Source organism: Schistocerca serialis, chromosome 11 (assembly GCF_023864345.2).
Source record: "Schistocerca serialis cubense isolate TAMUIC-IGC-003099 chromosome 11, iqSchSeri2.2, whole genome shotgun sequence".
In the NCBI taxonomy this organism is placed as follows: Eukaryota; Metazoa; Arthropoda; class Insecta; order Orthoptera; family Acrididae; genus Schistocerca; species Schistocerca serialis.
The window spans coordinates 78,832,050-78,850,902 of NC_064648.1; the positions used below are offsets into that span (position 1 = coordinate 78,832,050).

Here is an 18,853-nt window from a genome sequence, read left to right on the forward strand (position 1 = left end):
CTTTTCTTTTCCCTGCAACTGATTTCAGTTGTACACTTCCTTTCTTTTCTCCTTTTGCTTGTGTCGTTGCCATGTGTACATGAACTATCGTTGTCGGCGTTCGTTTGATTTCGAATCTGGTGAGAAAACTCTGTCATAGAACTGTTAACAGTAGCCCATTCTCTCTCCTACTTCCTATACATAACGAATCGTGCTTCCGTTGCGCCATTTTCTGCTGCTGTTGATATAACCCCAATGTGTCTTATGACAAATCCTTAGCCTTCTTCTGTTTCACATCAAAGACCCCACCATATCTAGACTGAGCCCTTTGCACTTCCGTTTTTAGACTCCCTAGCTTTCCAATTACGATCAAATTTCTGAATTCAAAGCTCCCTTCGTAAATTATTCCGTCTCTTTTTCATGGTCACTTCGACCTTGGTAGTCCACTCCCAGAGATCCAAAAGGGTAACTTGTCCGGAAACTTTTCTAAATGCAGATTGCATCACGACAGTTTCCCTGTTAACGACGTATGTCCTGTGGATACACGTTTTAATTTTTCGATTCCATTGCCTTCTGCATCCTCGCGTCATTGATCTTTAGTGACTCTTCTCCCTTTTAAGGGCAGTTTCCCACCTCAAGGGCAAGGGAGTGCCTTGAAGCTCTGTCGTTCCTCCAACCTATTTGACAAAGCCTTTGTCAGGATATAGGTGACTTCTTACGCTGGACGTCTTCTGCTGACACTGCTGTTAACTTTTGTTCAGACGTGAAGCAGTGCCTGTCTTGGAACCTGGGACACGGAAAATTTTGACCACTAGTCAATGGCGCACTCCTAATTCATTGGTATATAAAAGCAAACACTGTCCCAACGTTTATTAGAGTTTCGTATAAGAATGTGAAGTAAGTCGTTCAAGAACTTTTTGAGATTTGGGTAACATTGTTAACAACGTCTTTTACTTTCGAAATAGTACATACAATGAAGGATTGCAGCAACAAGAAGAAGCATTAACGAAAGTTGGTAGGTGTGTTTCTACATCTGGAATATGATGTCTTTTCAAATTTCGCTGCAGTCGCTTAAGAGTGGCGCCAATGGCACCACTACGAGGAAGCAAATCAAGCTTCCTTTAATTACATGCTGTGACGGCAGTGAGCGTTAGTTACCTTTGAGATTGGACGCAGTGAGCTGATGTAGGGCAAAAAGGCCTTTGAGACGACGAAGACGCCGTTCTCAACATCTCATAGAGATTAAATGAAGTTTGTAATAGGGCTACTTACCGCTCTTATAGCCCAACATGCTCTATAGAGTGTTGACACGTGTCTTGGCATGCTCGATCTCCAGGTGTGTTTCCAGCACAGTACATATGGGACATCATCATACAATAACTCTGGCATGATTCACCAACAGCATTAACCATCCCTGTACTGACCAACCAAGTGTGTCAGGCATAGAACTCCATTTTAAATACTGACATCCGATACTAGAGCACCACAATGCATGCATGTTTGCATGCTTAAATTCGATCTTCTGACAGTGCACAAGCATTTCACGTTTCCAGTGTCATATCTCGCACTAACATTAACTTGCGATCTTGCAATGTTAATCAGTTAAATATGTTACCCTGGCAAATGTATTCCCGATATTTCACTATTCTATATTAACAAGTTTTTGGTTTTGTGATTCTTTTCCATCAGTGTATTTATGATTGTAAACTACTTTTGTTTAAAGGTGTTGTCACTTTTAGTCATCCAAAGCCTGTATTTTTTATGTAGGACCTTTCATTAGGCACCAAAGGCGTCCGACGCCGAAAAAAAGGAAGCCATGACTCTCTTCCCCCTGTACATTGTTATTTACATCAGTACCATGATCTGCTCACCAGCCTGGTTTTCTTAACTCTCTCTCAACAAATTTTTCACTCCATTATAGAATATTGTCTTAATATGTTTCATTTCCTGCTCTTAATATTTTATTTCCTCATGCTGATGCTTCTCTGTTACTTTTTAGCCAGCTTTCTCCTCTTTTTATATCAGTATTTTTATGCTGAAACATTTCCCCTTTCCATGTCTTGTCTCTTATTCAACAACAATAATTTATTTCCTCATTTCTTTTCTGCCCCTTTTCTACTGAGTTTTTGTTAATTTTATGTCTAGTACGTGCAACATAATTTACTGACTTTGCCTGTCATCATATTCATTAATTATTATTGATTATGCTGCAACATCCTACATTGATGAGTTTCTGGCTTATCTACAAAGTATTCTTTCCTGTGCTCTCTATCTTTAGTCTTTAATGCTACAATTACTTCTCGTTGGTTGTCTTCTTATGTCAAATGGCTGATGCTACCTGTATACGACAAAATGGGTAAATACCTGTCAGGCTCTCTTACTTATAAAATTTCAGGGTACGTTATCAGTATCTTTCTATACTATCAGACCCATGGGTGAACTTTTGTTGACTGCTTGTGTACATAAAGCTTTTAGATTGGGAAACGTATTCTGATAAGTATTTGCTCAATTTGGCGCAAACATTAAATGTAAGACATCGTACATCTGTGGCTGACCATAATAGGTAATTAAAGCCCGAAATCCTTGAATCACTGGGAGAGAATAAGTTTTCATAAGTCACTGAAACATTACTGATCCCAATGTCATTGTTAAAATTCTTGACAAGATATCTTGTTTTCTCTTGAATAGATACAGACTCGTCTATTGTCCAAAAACTTTTTGGATTCTGCTCTGATTAATTGTAAAGGAGTGTTTAATACTCTGAATTGCCACTTTTGGGCCTGTAGAATTCAGGCATTAACTGAAATGTGTCTTACAACAATATCAGTTCACTATCAGACAGGGTTATCTCACAAAGCGACAGTCAAATTCTGTGACTACCACTATAGATCAATCATTTCAAAAAACAAAAGTGAAGTGACTACGAATTTACTCTGAAACTGGTCTGAGCTGCAGAAGGTTTTACAGCTGGGGGCATGTGACTGCTGTGTCCATCTCCACTCAACCATGCCCACACAACAGGATTGACAAAATTATTCTTGAACCAGAATGGCCGCCTTTATCACTAGGACTCCGACAGGTCCGACTTCCACTTTCGTTGAAGCTGATGTTGCCACGAATGATTTCCAAAAACTGCCGGTAGACGTTGTCACATACGTCTCTCGTAGTAGGGTAAGCCATGGATCTCAACTGATTCCACTCCCCCAGCTGCGGTGTTACCACACACCCTGTGAGAGAATTTCTCATTATGCCGTTGGGAGAATAACGATGGAAATGCAAGTCAAGGGATCTTCCCTACATAGTTAATTCATAAGATAGGAAACCATCTTAATCTACATCTACGTAATTACTCTGCTATTCGCAATAAAGTGCCTGGCGGAGGGTTCACTGAACCACCATCCAGCTGTGTCTCTACCGTTCCGCTCTCGAACAGAGCACGGGAACAATGAGCTCTTAAATTTTTCTGTGCGTGGCCTGAGATATCTTATTTTAACGTGAAGATCATTTCTCCCTATTTAGGTGGGTGCAACAGAATGTCTTCGCAATCGGAGGAGGAAACTGGTAATTGAATTTAATGATAAGATCCCGTCGCAATGAAAAACGCGTTTGTTTTAAGGATTGCCAGTCCAATTCACGTATCATGTCCGTTGCACTATCTCCACTACTTCGCGGTAATAAAAAATGAGCTGCTCTTCTTTAAACTTCTTCGATGTCATCCGGCAGTCCCACCTGATACGGATCCCATACCACACAGCAATACTCGAGAATAGGACGGACAAACATGGTGTAAGCCAACTCTTTAGACAGACGTGTTCGACCTTTTAAGTGTTCTGCCAATGATTCGCTGTCTTTCGATTCCTCTAACGACTTGTAATTGTAATCACTAAGTATTTAATTGAATTGACAGCCTTCAGGTTTGTGGGACTTATCGCGTAATCGAAATTTTGTGGATTTATTTTAGTACTCGTGTGAACAACTTCATACTTTTCTTTGCTCAGAGTCAATTGCCACTAATATAGACCAGGAACGATAGAGGGCCTACAACACTTCCTTGGGGAGCGCCGGATATTACATCTGTTTTACACGATGTCTTTCTAACAGGAAATCACGAATCAAGTCACGCAACTAAGGCAATATCCAACAGGCATGCAGTTGGTTAGGGGACACTTTTGAGAAAATGTGTCGAAAGCGTTTCGGAAATCTAAAAATATGGAATCAATTTGACCTCCCCCGTCGATAGCACTCATTACTTCACAAGTATGAAGACCTAGTTGTGTTCCACAGGAACGATATTTTCTAAGCCCTTGCTGATAATGTGTCAACAAATCGTTTTATTCCAGGTAATTCATAATGTTCAGAGACAGTATATGTTCCAAAAACCTACGGGAAATCGACGTTAGTGAAATGGGCCTGTAATTCAGCGGATTTCTCCTATTTCCCTTTTTGGGTATTGTTGTGACAAGAGCAATTTTTCAGTCTTTAGGTGCGGACCTTTCTCTGAGAGAGCTGATGTATATAATTGGTAAATATGGAACTTTTGTATTAGCAGATTCTGAAAGGAACCTGACAGGTATACAATCTGGACAGGAGGCATTCCTTCATTAATCGATTTAAGCTACTTTGCTACACCGAGGATATCTACTTCAATGTTTCTCACTTTGAAGTTATTCTTTATTGGAATTCAGCAATATTTACTACTTCTTATATGGTCCAGGAGTTTCGGAAAACTATGTTTGATAACTCTGCTTTAGTGGCACTTTCATCAGTGACTTCACTGTTATTATCGTGGAGTGAAGGTTATTGACTGTGTCTTGCTACTGGTGTGCTTTACATATTACCAGAATGTCTTAGGGCTTTCTGCCAGATTCCGAGACAGAGTTTTCGCTGAAAACTATAATTGCTCCCAACACACCAGAACAGTTTCTATTTTTGGGGAAATATTTAGTGTTATCTTACACAAGTAAATACATTGAATGACTTAGTTGTGTTAGGAACTGAAAATAAGTCACGCTACAATCCTGTAGAGGAGAGCTGAGATCCCCTTATATCCTTGCCTCGTCGAACGTCACAATTCATGAAAGGAAAAACTTTATACGAGAACTACAACTTCTGCTTCGTCAAAAACGTAAAATAGCGACATTCGATTTCTTGACTTTATCACTTGGCTAACTGCCCAACATGTCGCACTGTGATTGTGGACAGTCTGCACGTAAAGTGACTGAACTCACCGCAGGAGAGAGACGGCGACGTCATCAGGCTGGGGAGTCGTCTGGGGAGAGGTGGGGGGCGCAGCTGTGGCTGGGCTCCGGCCGTCGTCGCTGAGGCCACTGTGCGGCTGCGGGGAGGGGCCGGTCCTGCTCTCTCCAGCACCTGGCGTGCTGCACAGGAGGAACACTGCCTCAAAAACGGTTTTCACATCGAGTCCAGTGGGCAGATTACCACAGACGGTACAGCTGAGGTACTGTCCACACACAGATAATAGAACACACACTACCAAAGACAGTAGTGGCCCACGTAAGACGAATGACAGCATTCAGGTAACCATACATCTTCCTTCTCCTCATTTTTTCATACGTGCAGCCTAGCATATTACACAATATTTGGTACAAAATAAAGCATAAATATAAGATTTCATTCAGGTAATCATACATCTTCCATCTCCTCATTTTCTCATACCTGTAGCCTAGCATATTACACAAAATTTGGTACAAAATAAAGCATAAATATAAGATTTGTACAAAGCTCAACAATTCTGCTTACAACAACCATTGGTCAACATAGTTTCAATAGACAACAGCATAAATCACAGAGAAATTTGAATGACAGTACCCCATCAATGCACTTAACGTGGTACTGCCGTCATGAGATGGTGTTTGTAGCTCGTGTGTTAAGGGGCGTTGGACGTCAAACGGGCCAACTTGGCGCAGACGAGGCAGCACAAGACACTAATTTCTTCTGTCTATATTTTTACAAATAAGTTCATAGAATTTTCTCAATATGACCAGGAAGAATTCAGGATTCACACTCACAGAAGTGGAAGTTCAAAAAAATAACGTTCCTTTTTTTTACATGTGAAATTTCATAATTTTTTTAACTTACTACTGGCTGCATTTCTTGCTATATGTACACTTTTCTTCATAAGTAAGAGAGAATATTCGATGAATTTTACACAGCCTACAAACCATACTTACATGTGTATGAAACTCTAGAGTTTATTTAATTTATAAAAAGAAATGACCTGTTATATTTTAAACTTGATGTTTAAAAAAACCTCAGATTTTATAGTTAATTATCTCAAATTTTGCCCCAGTATTTAATAAACATGTAAAATTCTAGAGATTTGCATCAAGGAGTTTGTGTTTAATAAGGATACCACGTTTGAAAAGCATTGGATATTTATTTTGGATGGTACATGTACCAGAGAACAGAAATTCGTGTTCTGTGGAATAGGGTCATTAAAGTTTCTGGCTACTTATGGCGTCTTTTAGCACCATAAACAGGTTCTTTTCCATTTTGTAAATCAGCTCTCGTCTTTTTCACATTCCTATGCTTCACTCTTTCCGAATTCATTACCTCCAAAAATCATATACGTGCTTTCACTACAAGCTCTGTGTTTATCGCATACAAAGCTTTGACACAGTTCACTCTGCGCTTGATTCCCATTTTCTCTAAAACAATCCGGCTTTGCACACCATCATTAAAACATGAAACTGCATCATAAAAACCAACAGCAAGTGCATTTCTTCCCATAAAAATGGTTTTCGGCAATCTTTTCCAAGCACATTCGTTAAAGCTTTCATTAGGGTTTTGGGTACCGCCATGAAGACATTTCTTCTATGTCAATAGTCCTTTGTTTCACGTATGACCATCACTGGCGCAAATATAAACAATCGAATTCTACAGAGCGAAATACATGTATGTATGACAGCAGAATGCTGTGCAAAGGGGTGTGGCGCTGCATCTTGGTACACTTAGGACCAAATAATGTGCCCTATAAACTCTTAAGTACTTATGTTTTATACATCAAACTATTCAGACAGATGTACGCTACAAAATAGGCATGTTTTCGAAAAATCGTTTCATTTTTATTTTTGTAATCCTCCCCGCTTAAGAGTCAGGAATCGGCCTATAGAGGGATGCTAAAAATCTCTTTGGGTTTTTTCGTCGCTGTTGTGTGTAAGAATGATGCGAAAATAAACACAGAACACGAAGAAACGGGTATAAATAAAGAAAGGGATAAATTATGCCCATGATATGATGTTCTGTGAGGCCGTTAGTTTGTGGGATGCTGCTCCCGAACATTATTGGTGACCCAAAACAACTCAAGGACCGCAACGCTCGCGTGACGTGGGATGACACGGGGAACCGCGCCAGTTCTCCCCTGGGGCCAGGATGACGACAGCCTAAGTCGCCGGCCGCCCCAGGAGTCGCGTCGCCCCCTGGGTAAACGGCAGACAGCCCGGCGGCTGTATCGGGGGTCACCACTGGGTGAGGCGAATGCTGCGCCGAAAACTGGAGTCGACCCCCATGTCTGTGTACAGCAAGAGAAACTCGAAAGCGCAGAACTGCTCCTTTGCCAAGCAGACTACCGCCACACAGGATGGCATTTCGGTCTTGCCGCTCGCTACTCGCTTTCAAAGACAAGTGAGACGTTAGGTATTTATGGCACAATGAAAAAGTTGATCGTTGCGTGCTAGAAGTAGAGTTATAACATGTAGCGATTAATTCTTATCACTTTACTGTTCCACCAAGTCATTAGACTTCCACTAGTCTTAGACAGAGTGCTCGTACGCCATTGCCGAGTAACAGCTGCTCTGAGTGTTTTTTCTCTATGTTGATATTTTAATGCCTCACAAGGATGTCAAAAAATAGCCAATAACATTATGTCTACAAGGCACAATGTGGCTGATAAATGTTGCATGATATGAAACGAATGAGGTAGGATAGAAGACAGTTACCGAATTTTGAGATGTTTAAAGGAAGTTTGCCCATTCATGATGAATAGAAAGAAACGCTTGTTAGTTAGTCACTTTCATGTTCCATGGATCGTTTCGCACGATAGATCGTCATGTCGTGGAATCAGTCATTTTACATTTATATTGATAATTAATTCATACAACTATTTGTACTCTAAACATCACCACCTAATTACTATTCTTTTTCCCCAAAATGATAACAAGAAATACAGATGGAGTTACCAGTCCCACCCACAACTTTTTACACATTACAAACATAGTAAGTTTTCTACGGAATAGAAGGAGTTCTCAAGGAGAACCTTTTTCAATTTATTTCCAAATTTTACCTTACTGTGTGTTAGACAGTTTATGTCACATTGTAAGAGGTCAAAATTTTTTGTTCCAATAGTGTGCTAAAGACAACCTTAATGTTGACTAATGAATGTCATTTTTTCTTCTAGTATTGTAATTATGTACCTCATGGTTCCCTTTGAACTGTAGTGGATTGTTTACAACGAGCTTCATAAGGGAATAAATATACTGTGGAGCAGTAGTCAGAATGCCCAACTTCTTAATCAGATGTCTAGAAGATGATCGCACGTGAGTGCCACATATTATTATTACAGCTCGTTTTTTACCAATAAAGACCTTCTTTTTAAAAGAAGAGTTACCCCAGAACATTGTTCCATACGATGTTGCTGAATGAAAATAAGTAAATTATGTCAACTTACTGATTTATCTCTCTTCAAAATTTTCTATGATTCTAAGGGCAAATGTAGCTAAACTAAGTTGTTTTAGGAGTTCCCAAATTTATGTTTTTCCAATTTATGTTCTCATCAATATGGACTCCTAAGAAGTTTAAAGTTTCCATCCTATGTATTACTTCATCCCCATGTGTTACACATGTCACTGATGCAGTACCCCCCAGAGGTGCTGAACTGAATATAATGTGTCTTTGTGAAATTCAGGGTGAGGCAATTTTCAGAAAACCAGACAGTGATACTTTTGAGAATTTTGTTTATCATTTCTTCCAGTTCTATATTAATACTGGGAGTGATTACAATACTGTTGTCATCTGCAAAAACAACAAATTCTGCTTGTTGTACATTAGATTGTAGATAATGTATGAGAAACAGTAGTGGACCTAAGATTGAGCCTTGGGGAACGCAATATGTGATTTCCACCCAGTCAGAATTATGTCCCTGAATTCTGTTGGTTGAATTACTACTAAGTACAACTTTCTGCAACCTTTTGAATAGATATGATAAGATCCATTGGTTGACTACACCATCAACCCCATAAAATTCATTTAGCAGTATATTATAGTTTACACAATTAAATGCCTTGGATGGGTCACAGAAAGGCAAACTCTGATTTGGTGACAATAGTATTGTTCCCAAGGTGAGATAATCTTCTAGAATACACCACATTCTCAAAAATTTAGGTAAATGATATAAGCAGTGAAACAGGTCGGTAGTTGCTGATGTCTCTCTTATCTATGAAATGAAAGGTGTGACATTCAAATTCAAAACAGAACACTATTCAGTCTGTAAATCCAAAGAAGAGAGAAGACACCGATTGAAAGAAGTGTACTGTTACAAGTTAGTGTTTAAGAATTAATAATTTGATGCGTGACAGATAAATTGAAGCATACCAAAAAAGCGGTGAGATGTCATTCTGGCTTCTTACACAAACACGCCATCAGCTGCAGTGTAACTGAACAGGGTTTCAAATCTCCATGACTGGTAGACCGGACACCACAGAGCATTTATATAATGCCAGTGAACAGTGTCAGATGTTGTGTGATACTTGTGATGCATGTGTTATGCATTTCTATGCATGTGTTATGTGCAGCTGACATAATTTGAAAGTCCCTCCACTCTTGATCTCTAGTTGCCTGGCAACAATAAGATTTTGGGGCATTTAGATGTTACAATGTAGTAGTGTTGAGTTGTAAATGACCATGAGGGCCGGCACTATCATTGTCAAGGTTAGTCTATCACGTCTGCTCAAGACAAGGGAAGAATGCCATATTGCATATTGGGCTCACAGTGACCCCTTTACAAGTGTGCCTACCATGAGACCAAATACTGGTCTTTTTTGACCAATGTGTTGTCATGCACCATGGTTAAGAGTTTCATTTATTAGTGTATTTATTTATTTATGTCATTTTCTCAATACCCTGTCGGTTGAAACAGCGATCATTGCAATTTATAAATAACAGACTCATTAGCCAGAACATTATGATCGTCTGCCTATCATCGATTAAACCTGTACTGGCAATAGCAGCGTCACTTCACGAGGAACGACCTGGACCCTCATCACGAGCCTTTCAGGATGCACGACTTGTTGAGTGTTCGAGGAGTGCTGTGGTGAGTGCCTTCGACATGTGAGGAAACCAAGGTGAAACTATGTCCAGACGTCATGGGGTTGGGCGGCCATCCCTTATTACATATCTCGAATGTTGTAGGTTGGATAGACTGGTAGAACGTGGCAGATGGTGCAGGCTACAAGTGTGTCTGAACACACAGTGCACTGAAGACTCCTAACTATTAAAAGCCTCTTTAAATACTAAATCATCATGAATTTTCTTTAGAAGCTACAACTACTACTGTTACTACTGACAGTTGTTACTAATATTGACAATAATACTAATAATTCTACTGCTATTACAAAAGATAACATTTCATTTTATGACTCAGAGAGAACAGTTAACCAGCTTATAGCCTTGTATAGATCTGCTATTTCCATATACAGTCGTCTAAGGTGGCCGCACATACACACGCAATTTATTAGAGGGTGGGGTCAAATAAAAGCAGCCAGAGAATAGAGTTCTATAGTACAAAGTAACACAACACAGGAAAGTAAATGCAGCACTATGCTGACTACAGCAGCTGTTCAAAATGACCACGATTCATCTTTTGATACTTTTGGGCTCTGGTCAGTAGGTTGCTGAAGGCGGAATGCCTGCATTGCTGCAGTCTCATCTGGAATAACTGCTGCAGTTCTTGAAGACTATGAGGATTGCACACAGTGTAATAACACACTGACAAATCAGGTGACCCACGTGGCCAGCTTGGGCCACGACCAGACTGACCTCTGCTAACAAATGTGAAGCTTGAAGATTGTTTATCTGTGCTCAAAGGTTCGGCTGGCTGGATGGACAGTTTCTCCATCCTGTTGGAAGTAAATGTACCCCTTTCCTCCTCCATTAATGATGCCACAAATAGCTCGAAAATGTTGGCAATGTGATGGGCCAAAGTCAGGAGCTGATTTAAGAAGGTAAAACCAGTAATGCTGCGTGCAGACACTGCACACCAGAAACCGACTTTCTGGTCGTGCAAAGGTGTTTCCTGGAAGTTCTGCGGACTCTCTGCTACCCAGGACCTGTTATTCTGTGAACTGAAGTAACAACTCAGCTGAAATCACGCTCCACCAGACATAAAGAACAGATCCATGTACAAGCAATTCATTGTTATCTCAGTGAACAGCCATTCACAAATGTGGAGGTGCTGAGGAACATCTGCTTGTTTTAATGCATGACCAACAGACACGCGATAGATATATATATATACAGGGTGGTCCATTGATCGTGACTGCGACAAATATCTCACGAAATAAGCGTCAAACGTAAAAACTACAAAGAACGAAACTTGTCCAGCTTGAAGGGGAAACCAGATGGCGCTATGCTTAGCCGCTAGATGGTGCTGCCATGGGTCAAAAGGATATGAACTGCATTTTTTAAATAGGAACCACCATTTTTATTACATATTCGTGTAATATATAAAGAAATATGAATGTTTTAATTGGACCACTTTTTTCGCTTTGTGATAAATGGCGCTGTAATAGTCACAAACAAATGGTTCAAAATTTTAACGAATAGTTGGTAACAGGTAGGTTTCTTAAATTCTAATACAGAACGTAGGTACATTTGAACATTTTATTTCGTTTGTTACAGTGCGATACGTGTACCTTTGTGAACTTATCATTTCTGAGAACGCTTGCTGTTACAGTGTGATTACCTGTAAATACCACATTAAGGCAATAAATGCTCAAAATTATGTCCGTCAACAGCGAGTAGTTTGCCTTACGTAATGTTCGCATATGCATTGACAATGCGCTGACGCATGTTGTCAGACGTTGTCGGTGCATCACGATAGCAAATATCCTTCAACTTTGCCCACAGAAAGAAATCCCGGGACGACAGATCCGGTGAACGTGCGGGCCATGGCATGGTGCTTCGACGACCAATCCACCTGTCATGAAATATGCTATTCAATACCACTGCAACCGCACGCGAGCTATGTGCCGGATATCCATCATGTTGGAAGTACATCGCCATTGTGTCATGCAGTAAAACATCTTGTAGTATAATGGTTCAAATGGCTCTGAGCACTATGGGGCTTAATTGCTGTGGTCATCAGTCCCCTAGAACTTAGAACTACTTAAACCTAACTAACCTAAGGACATCACACACATAAATGCCCGAGGCAGGATTCGAACCTGCGACCGTAGCGGTCACGCGGTTCCAGACTGTAGCGCCTAGAACCGCACGGCCACTCCGGCCGGCATCTTGTAGTAACATCGGTAGAACATTATGTAGGAAATCAGCATACGTTGCACCATATAGATTGACATCGTTAAAAAGGGGGCCAATTATCCTTCCTCCCATAATGCCGCATCATACATTATCCCGTCAAGGTCACTGATTTTCCACTTGTTGCAGCCATCGTGGATTTTACGTTGCCGGTTTACGTTACCATTGTTGGTGAATGACGCTTAGTCGCTAAATAGAATGCGTGCAAATAATCTGTCATCATCCCGTAATTTCTCTTGTGCCCAGTGGCAGAGCTGTACACGACGTTCCAAATCGTCGCCATGCAATTCCTGGTGCATAGAAATATGGTACGGGTACAATCGATGTTGATGTAGGATTCTCAACACCGACGTTTTTGATCCCAATTATCACGCAGTTTGTCTGCTACTGATGCGCGGATTAGCCGCGACAACAGTTGAAACACCTACTTGGGCATCATCATTTGTTACAGGTCGTGGTTGACGTTTCACATGTGGCTGCTCCCTGTTTCCTTAAATAACGTAACTATCCGGCGAACGGTCTTGACACTTGAATGATGTCGTCCAGGAAACCAAGCAGCGTACATAGCACACGCCCCTTGGGCATTTTGATCACAATAGCCATACATCAACACGATATCGACCTTTTCCACAAATGGTAGACGGTCCATTTTAACACGGGTAAAGTATCACGAAGCAAATACCGTCCGCACTGGCGGAATGTTACGAGATACCACGTACTTATACGTGCGAAAAAAGTGGTCCAACTAAAACATTCATATTTCCTTACGTACTACACGAATATGTAATAAAAATGTGGGTTCCTATTTTAAAAACCACATTTGATATCCGTTTGACCTATGGCAGCGCCATCTAGCGGGCCAACCGTAGCGCTATCTGATTTCCTCCTTCAAGCTAGATGAGTTTCGTTTTGTAATTTTTTCGTTTGATGCTTATTTCGTGAGATATTTGGCCCGGTCACTATCAGTGGACAACCCTGTAGGCAGGTCTGCATAATCAATGTGATATCCTAGTCTCTTGTAACAGGTGTTGGATTGATTTGGTAGGTCTCTGATACATTTTCTCGTGCACTGCAGCTATGTTTGTGGTGTGCAGGGGAGTTTATGAATTTTTTTTGACTGGTTCAAAACAGGTCCGTTTGACATCACTTTCGGATTAAGCGTTGCATGGGAGTCGTTGCTCGAAGTTTAACAACACTAAACTCCGCAGAAAACAAGTGAACACACCGTTCCCATGACTTCGTTGTAACATAACTTTTCACAACGAACGCCCGCTACTCCACTGTGAGTGCCATTGTCCCCTCTGTAATGCTTCACTCACACTGACACAGGCCTCACAACACTCTGAACTGATGTGGATCACGTGGTGGACTTACACATGGCATGCATGTCACAGGGTGTGGCTATGTGCATATATTCACGTGCAACCGTATCCAATCTCCCAGGCCACTTTCATTTGCTCCACCCTGTACTAACAGAAGTATCTAGGGTCTCTCTAGGTTTGGAGCCACGCTATCAGGTCTGGCAATATTTTACTGCCTCGAGACAGCATTGCAACAGATCAAAGTGTATCACTTATATTTCACTCATTTTTCTAATCTTCTTAGATACACTCGTGGCCACCTCCCTTAACGTCTTTGTTATTGAACCAGCCAATCGCAGTAATGTATTGTTTTGTTCACAGTCCCTAAGGTCATGAGCATATCTTCCTTGTCCCTGCATTGGTGTCAGAGACTACTAGCAGATGGACTGTGGAATTATTCAGCCACGTGTAGCTGTCATTACTACCAACACAGAAAAGACTTCTATTAGAGTGGTTCTGTGAATATAATGCATAGACTACTCGCATTACAGCAATGAATCACATTTTGTACTGGCCCAGATGAGCATCGTCAGGCACTATGGCGGCGACCTTGGTAGAGGTCGCATTCTTTCTGTTTTCTGGAGACATGCAGCAGTGTTACTTCTTGGGTCATGGTATGTGGATCCACTGGCTAAGACCTCAGCTCAAGACTCATAGTGACTGAGGACGCTGTCGGCGCAATGGTATGCCACTGCCATCCCTTGTCCCTGTTTGCTACCTTTCATGCAACAGTATTGTGACATCAACAATCAACAGGAAAATGCTCACCCACACATGGGATGTATCTCCATAAATTGTCTGCGTGACGCTGAAATACCCCCATGTCCCGAAAGACATCCAGATCTAACATGTCGGGTGTCAATCCATCGCAAGTGCTAGTAACTGTGATATCAAGGACGAGTAGCAAGGACTTTCCCTCAGGAGAGGACAAAATGACTTTAAGATTTACTTCCCAACAGAACCAATGCATGTGTCCAGGTCAGTGTGGTTGCAATGCCAAACTATAAATTAGTTCATACCACTAAGTTCTGTGTATATTTGACTCGATTTTTCAATGACTGATGTAATGTCACATACTGTCTCAACATGTGAAGTATCATTTCGTTTCGTGAGCCCTTCCGAGTACTTCAGTTCTTTTTGATGCAATGTATATTTAAACATAAACTCTACATCAAGCGATGTTCATAGTCTTACGTGGAGGTTATCTTTCCAGTCTTAATTGCTTCACTTTCTGCAGACTATACCTTTCTCTTTCGCAGCTGATAAAGTCCATAAATTTATGTTCATGTGTGATACTCATATAGCAATACACCAGAATTCTACTTCCACATCCATTCCCTCCAAGATTAATTTGGGAGATATATAATCAACAATGAAACTAGAAACTCAATCCACTACATTAATATATACAGAAACTTTGGAAAAGAATTTTAGCTTAGGAAACAATTCCCATACTACCACACTGAATGAACATAACACAAAGAAAGATGTTGTCATCGATTCAAACAATAAGTTTAATGTTAACCATTGCCATCTCTGCTTTTTAGAAACTAAAATTCGATTTTTTCGCCTTAATACTTCGCTAACGCCACCCTCCTCTGATTTGTTTAAATGTATGCTTTGACAGAACTCATGACATGCCACAGACAGGGGTTGAGTTGGGACTTGTGGTCTGCACAGCTGTGACAAGGGTCTGGTCACAGTCGCTGTGCTCACTGTGTGGCTGTATATTGGGGGTTGGTCCTGCTGTGTCCAGTGGCTGGCCCACAGTGCTGATGTAGACTGTTTAGATACATGTATTCACACGGGGACCAGAGGGCAGCTATCTATCCACAGATAATGGGACCAATACAGCCAAAGGCAACAATGGGTCCACTAATCCACTAAGATAAATGGCTTACCTAGTGAGACAATCAGTTTACACACTGCCTCTCATGAGTTCCTCATACTAGCGGTTAAACATACCAAGTTACAATCACTCAGAAATTAGATTGGCTAAACATTTAAATTTACTTCATTTGCTACTATGTCCATCAGATGGTGTTTGTAGGTCATATGCTACAGACTGGGCGGTAGGGGGAACATACAGTAAATATGATGACAGATACTTCTGAAATGACTGGGGAAGGAAATTCAGAGAAAAATGGAGCACAGTATTTGTCATATTACGAAGCTACTGCACTAAAAATTTAACTTCCATTAAAACCTTTATCACAGAACTGATACTTCGGCCAATAGATTTATTTGATTCACACTGGCCAATGAGCACTCACACGAAACAGGTGAACGTTGAATAGTACCTGACTGGGAGGCTGAACGAGTCTATGAGTATGATCAGCAAAATAAGCAGACATTAATTATATATATATATATATATATATATATATATATATATATATATATATATATATACGCTCATGGCTGATTACAGGTTATTTCTCACTGAAATGAAGAATTTGGTTTTGTTACTGGGTTCAGTGTAATGATATTTATCAGACTGTATTAGTATATGTCATGGATTCAAGAATGATTGAATATGATTGAAAACCATGAGAAATAGGTTACGTAAGGCAATGCACCAAATATATCTCAGTAAAGATTCATGAAATCATGCTTTCACATAGAAAGTAGAGAAAGTCCATTGTGCCTTCTTCAAGTTAGAAGAAGATACAGGCAAATATCTGGAGACTGCAAGGTGGTCACTGAAGTGTTTGAGTGTGTGTGAGTGAGTGAGTGTGTGTGTGTGTGTGTTTGCGTGTATGTGTGTGTGTGTGTGTGTGTGTGTGTGTGTGTGTGTGTGTGTGTGTGTGTGTGTGTGTTTTATATTAGTGCATAATAATTTAAATATAAGTGCAATGCACAGATAAAGGAACTATGCTACATGTGCCAGTAGATGGAAATTTGTATATAGTGTGATAACGAGTGAAAATGTTGTGGCTGGTGTTTGGACGACGTGCAATTTACAAGTGGTGCTTATGAAGCAAGTGTTGTCATGGAAAAAGACAAGCATTTCCAGGGTTCTGCAAACAATGCTACATGTAGCAGCGGTGTTCAATAGCAGTAACTGTTTGGAGATACGTGTGTCAAATGAGAACTGTGTTACTGAAGATGTGGCAGTTTCTACTTTTGACACTTGTAGTTGTGTGTGTGTGTGTGTGTGTTGGTTAACGTTTGTGATTTCTCACAAAGAAACTGGACGATGAATTTACGATTGACATAAGAACAGAGGCTTCTTGTACATGCAGGTAATGTGGATGGATACTTGTGTGTGAACTGGATGTCATGGTAAGCAGATGAATAGGTACAATGCAGTAGTGTACATAGCTTGAGGCAATGAAGAAGTTACTGGTTAGGTCTTGTGACATGCACGCTATTTAAGTTAAGAAGTAGATTTCCCAACTTTATTTGTAAATAATTCGGATAGAATTACATATTTAAGGGGAGCCGGAGGTGCCTATGCTGCCCATATTAAAATCACTAAGTTTGAGGAACATTTACGAATAAACTACCAAATAGAAAAATTTTAACTTTTTTTGCATAAAGAGTGGTTTAGTATTGCAGTTATGACAGAGGGATTTTGGAGTATCTTTTCTAGTTTCCTTCCATGAATTTTTTTATTAATGATCCAAATTTTTTTACAAATAATTGCTTTATAATTAAACTGAAATGAAACTACTGCACATTTTGCCAAATGGCTGTGTTACAATGTAAGTTTGACCACTAGGAGTGCTGTATAAAAATTTCATCCCTCTAGCTTGTGTGGATTTTGAGAAACTGTTCCTTATATTCGAAAAATTCTAATTTGTGGGAAATGGCTATCAAAGTTTCTCAATACATTCCTGCACTATAGAATGGATTATCAGGGTCTTCTTCTTCATCCTCCAAACGCTTCCTCTTCTGTCTTCTTTTCTGGCCCGTTGTTCCATCCTACTTCATATGCCTTTCTCTTCTTTCTGCACCTCTTATCCTGTCTCTGTCAATATTTCTTAGTGCTCATACAGTGTTCACCCCAGCTGTAAATCCTAATGCCTTCAGAACTTCACACTTCGCACTGTTCCCTTGGTTGTAGTTTGGTATTGCATCACAAATGCCAAAGTGCAGTGTTTTTATGCTTACAAACACCCTTTTAGGAATCACTTTCCTAATCAAATTGTTTACGCTCTCATGAGGATTCTGCGTCTTTCCGTGTAGACATTTGTGTAACAATTCTGGCTGTGCTAAGTCATTAAAAATTGGTTTTATTGCATTTATCACAGCTGCTGGCAAACCATGTTTGTGATCATAGTCCTTTTTTGCATTATATTTGCACCAGGAATCTTTTGGGCACAGGCTGTGTTGAGGGTATTCATTGGAAGAGGCAGTATGAAGGAACAATGCCCACACTGCTTTTCGCATGTCACTAACATTACTAGTATTTTGCCTTATAGCATACCCATAGTATCTCTGTAGACGTTCAATCACCTCATCAGTAAGCCTGCCTCTCCCTCCTATTGTCTTTCCATCACTGAGGTTACTTGAATCCAAAGTTTGTTTGAGCCTTCGAAGCCGTGCACCCATACGCTTAAGCACATGCCCAATGCATTCCAACTTTTCAACTACAAATTCATTTCCATATGGTTTCAGTTCCTCTATAGTCTTGAAACCGTTGGAGTCACCATCCCCAAGGTAGTATTTGCATCTAACGTTGTATCTGGGAACTGAACCTTCAAAAATTTGTTTCACTCCATCCACTTCCATTGCTCCACTTGATCCACTGAAATTTGCTTCACAGGTTCCACTGTACTCTCCTTTGACTTTATTTTTGCACCTACAATGTTTTGATAATATTGCAACATCTATCACTTTTGCACTAGCACCACAAGTAGCAGTTACAACCCCATTCAGGGATTTATGACCCCTCTTTTGCCAGGAACCATCTAATGCCACTACCAAATCCCTAGACCCACCGTTCATTTCTACAG

At 40.4% G+C, this 18,853-nt stretch overlaps 1 protein-coding gene across 2 annotated transcripts in view; it reads right to left on the reverse strand.

Annotated features, from left to right (window-relative positions):
* LOC126427063 (ankyrin-3-like) overlaps nucleotides 1–18,853 on the reverse strand; it is a 92,102-nt gene that overhangs the window by 8,750 nt on the left and 64,499 nt on the right. For both annotated transcript variants that reach the window (XM_050089241.1, XM_050089242.1), the window contains exon 5: nucleotides 5,208–5,357. In XM_050089241.1, the coding sequence (XP_049945198.1) occupies nucleotides 5,208–5,357 (150 nt within the window). The remainder of the gene's footprint in view (nucleotides 1–5,207; nucleotides 5,358–18,853) is intronic.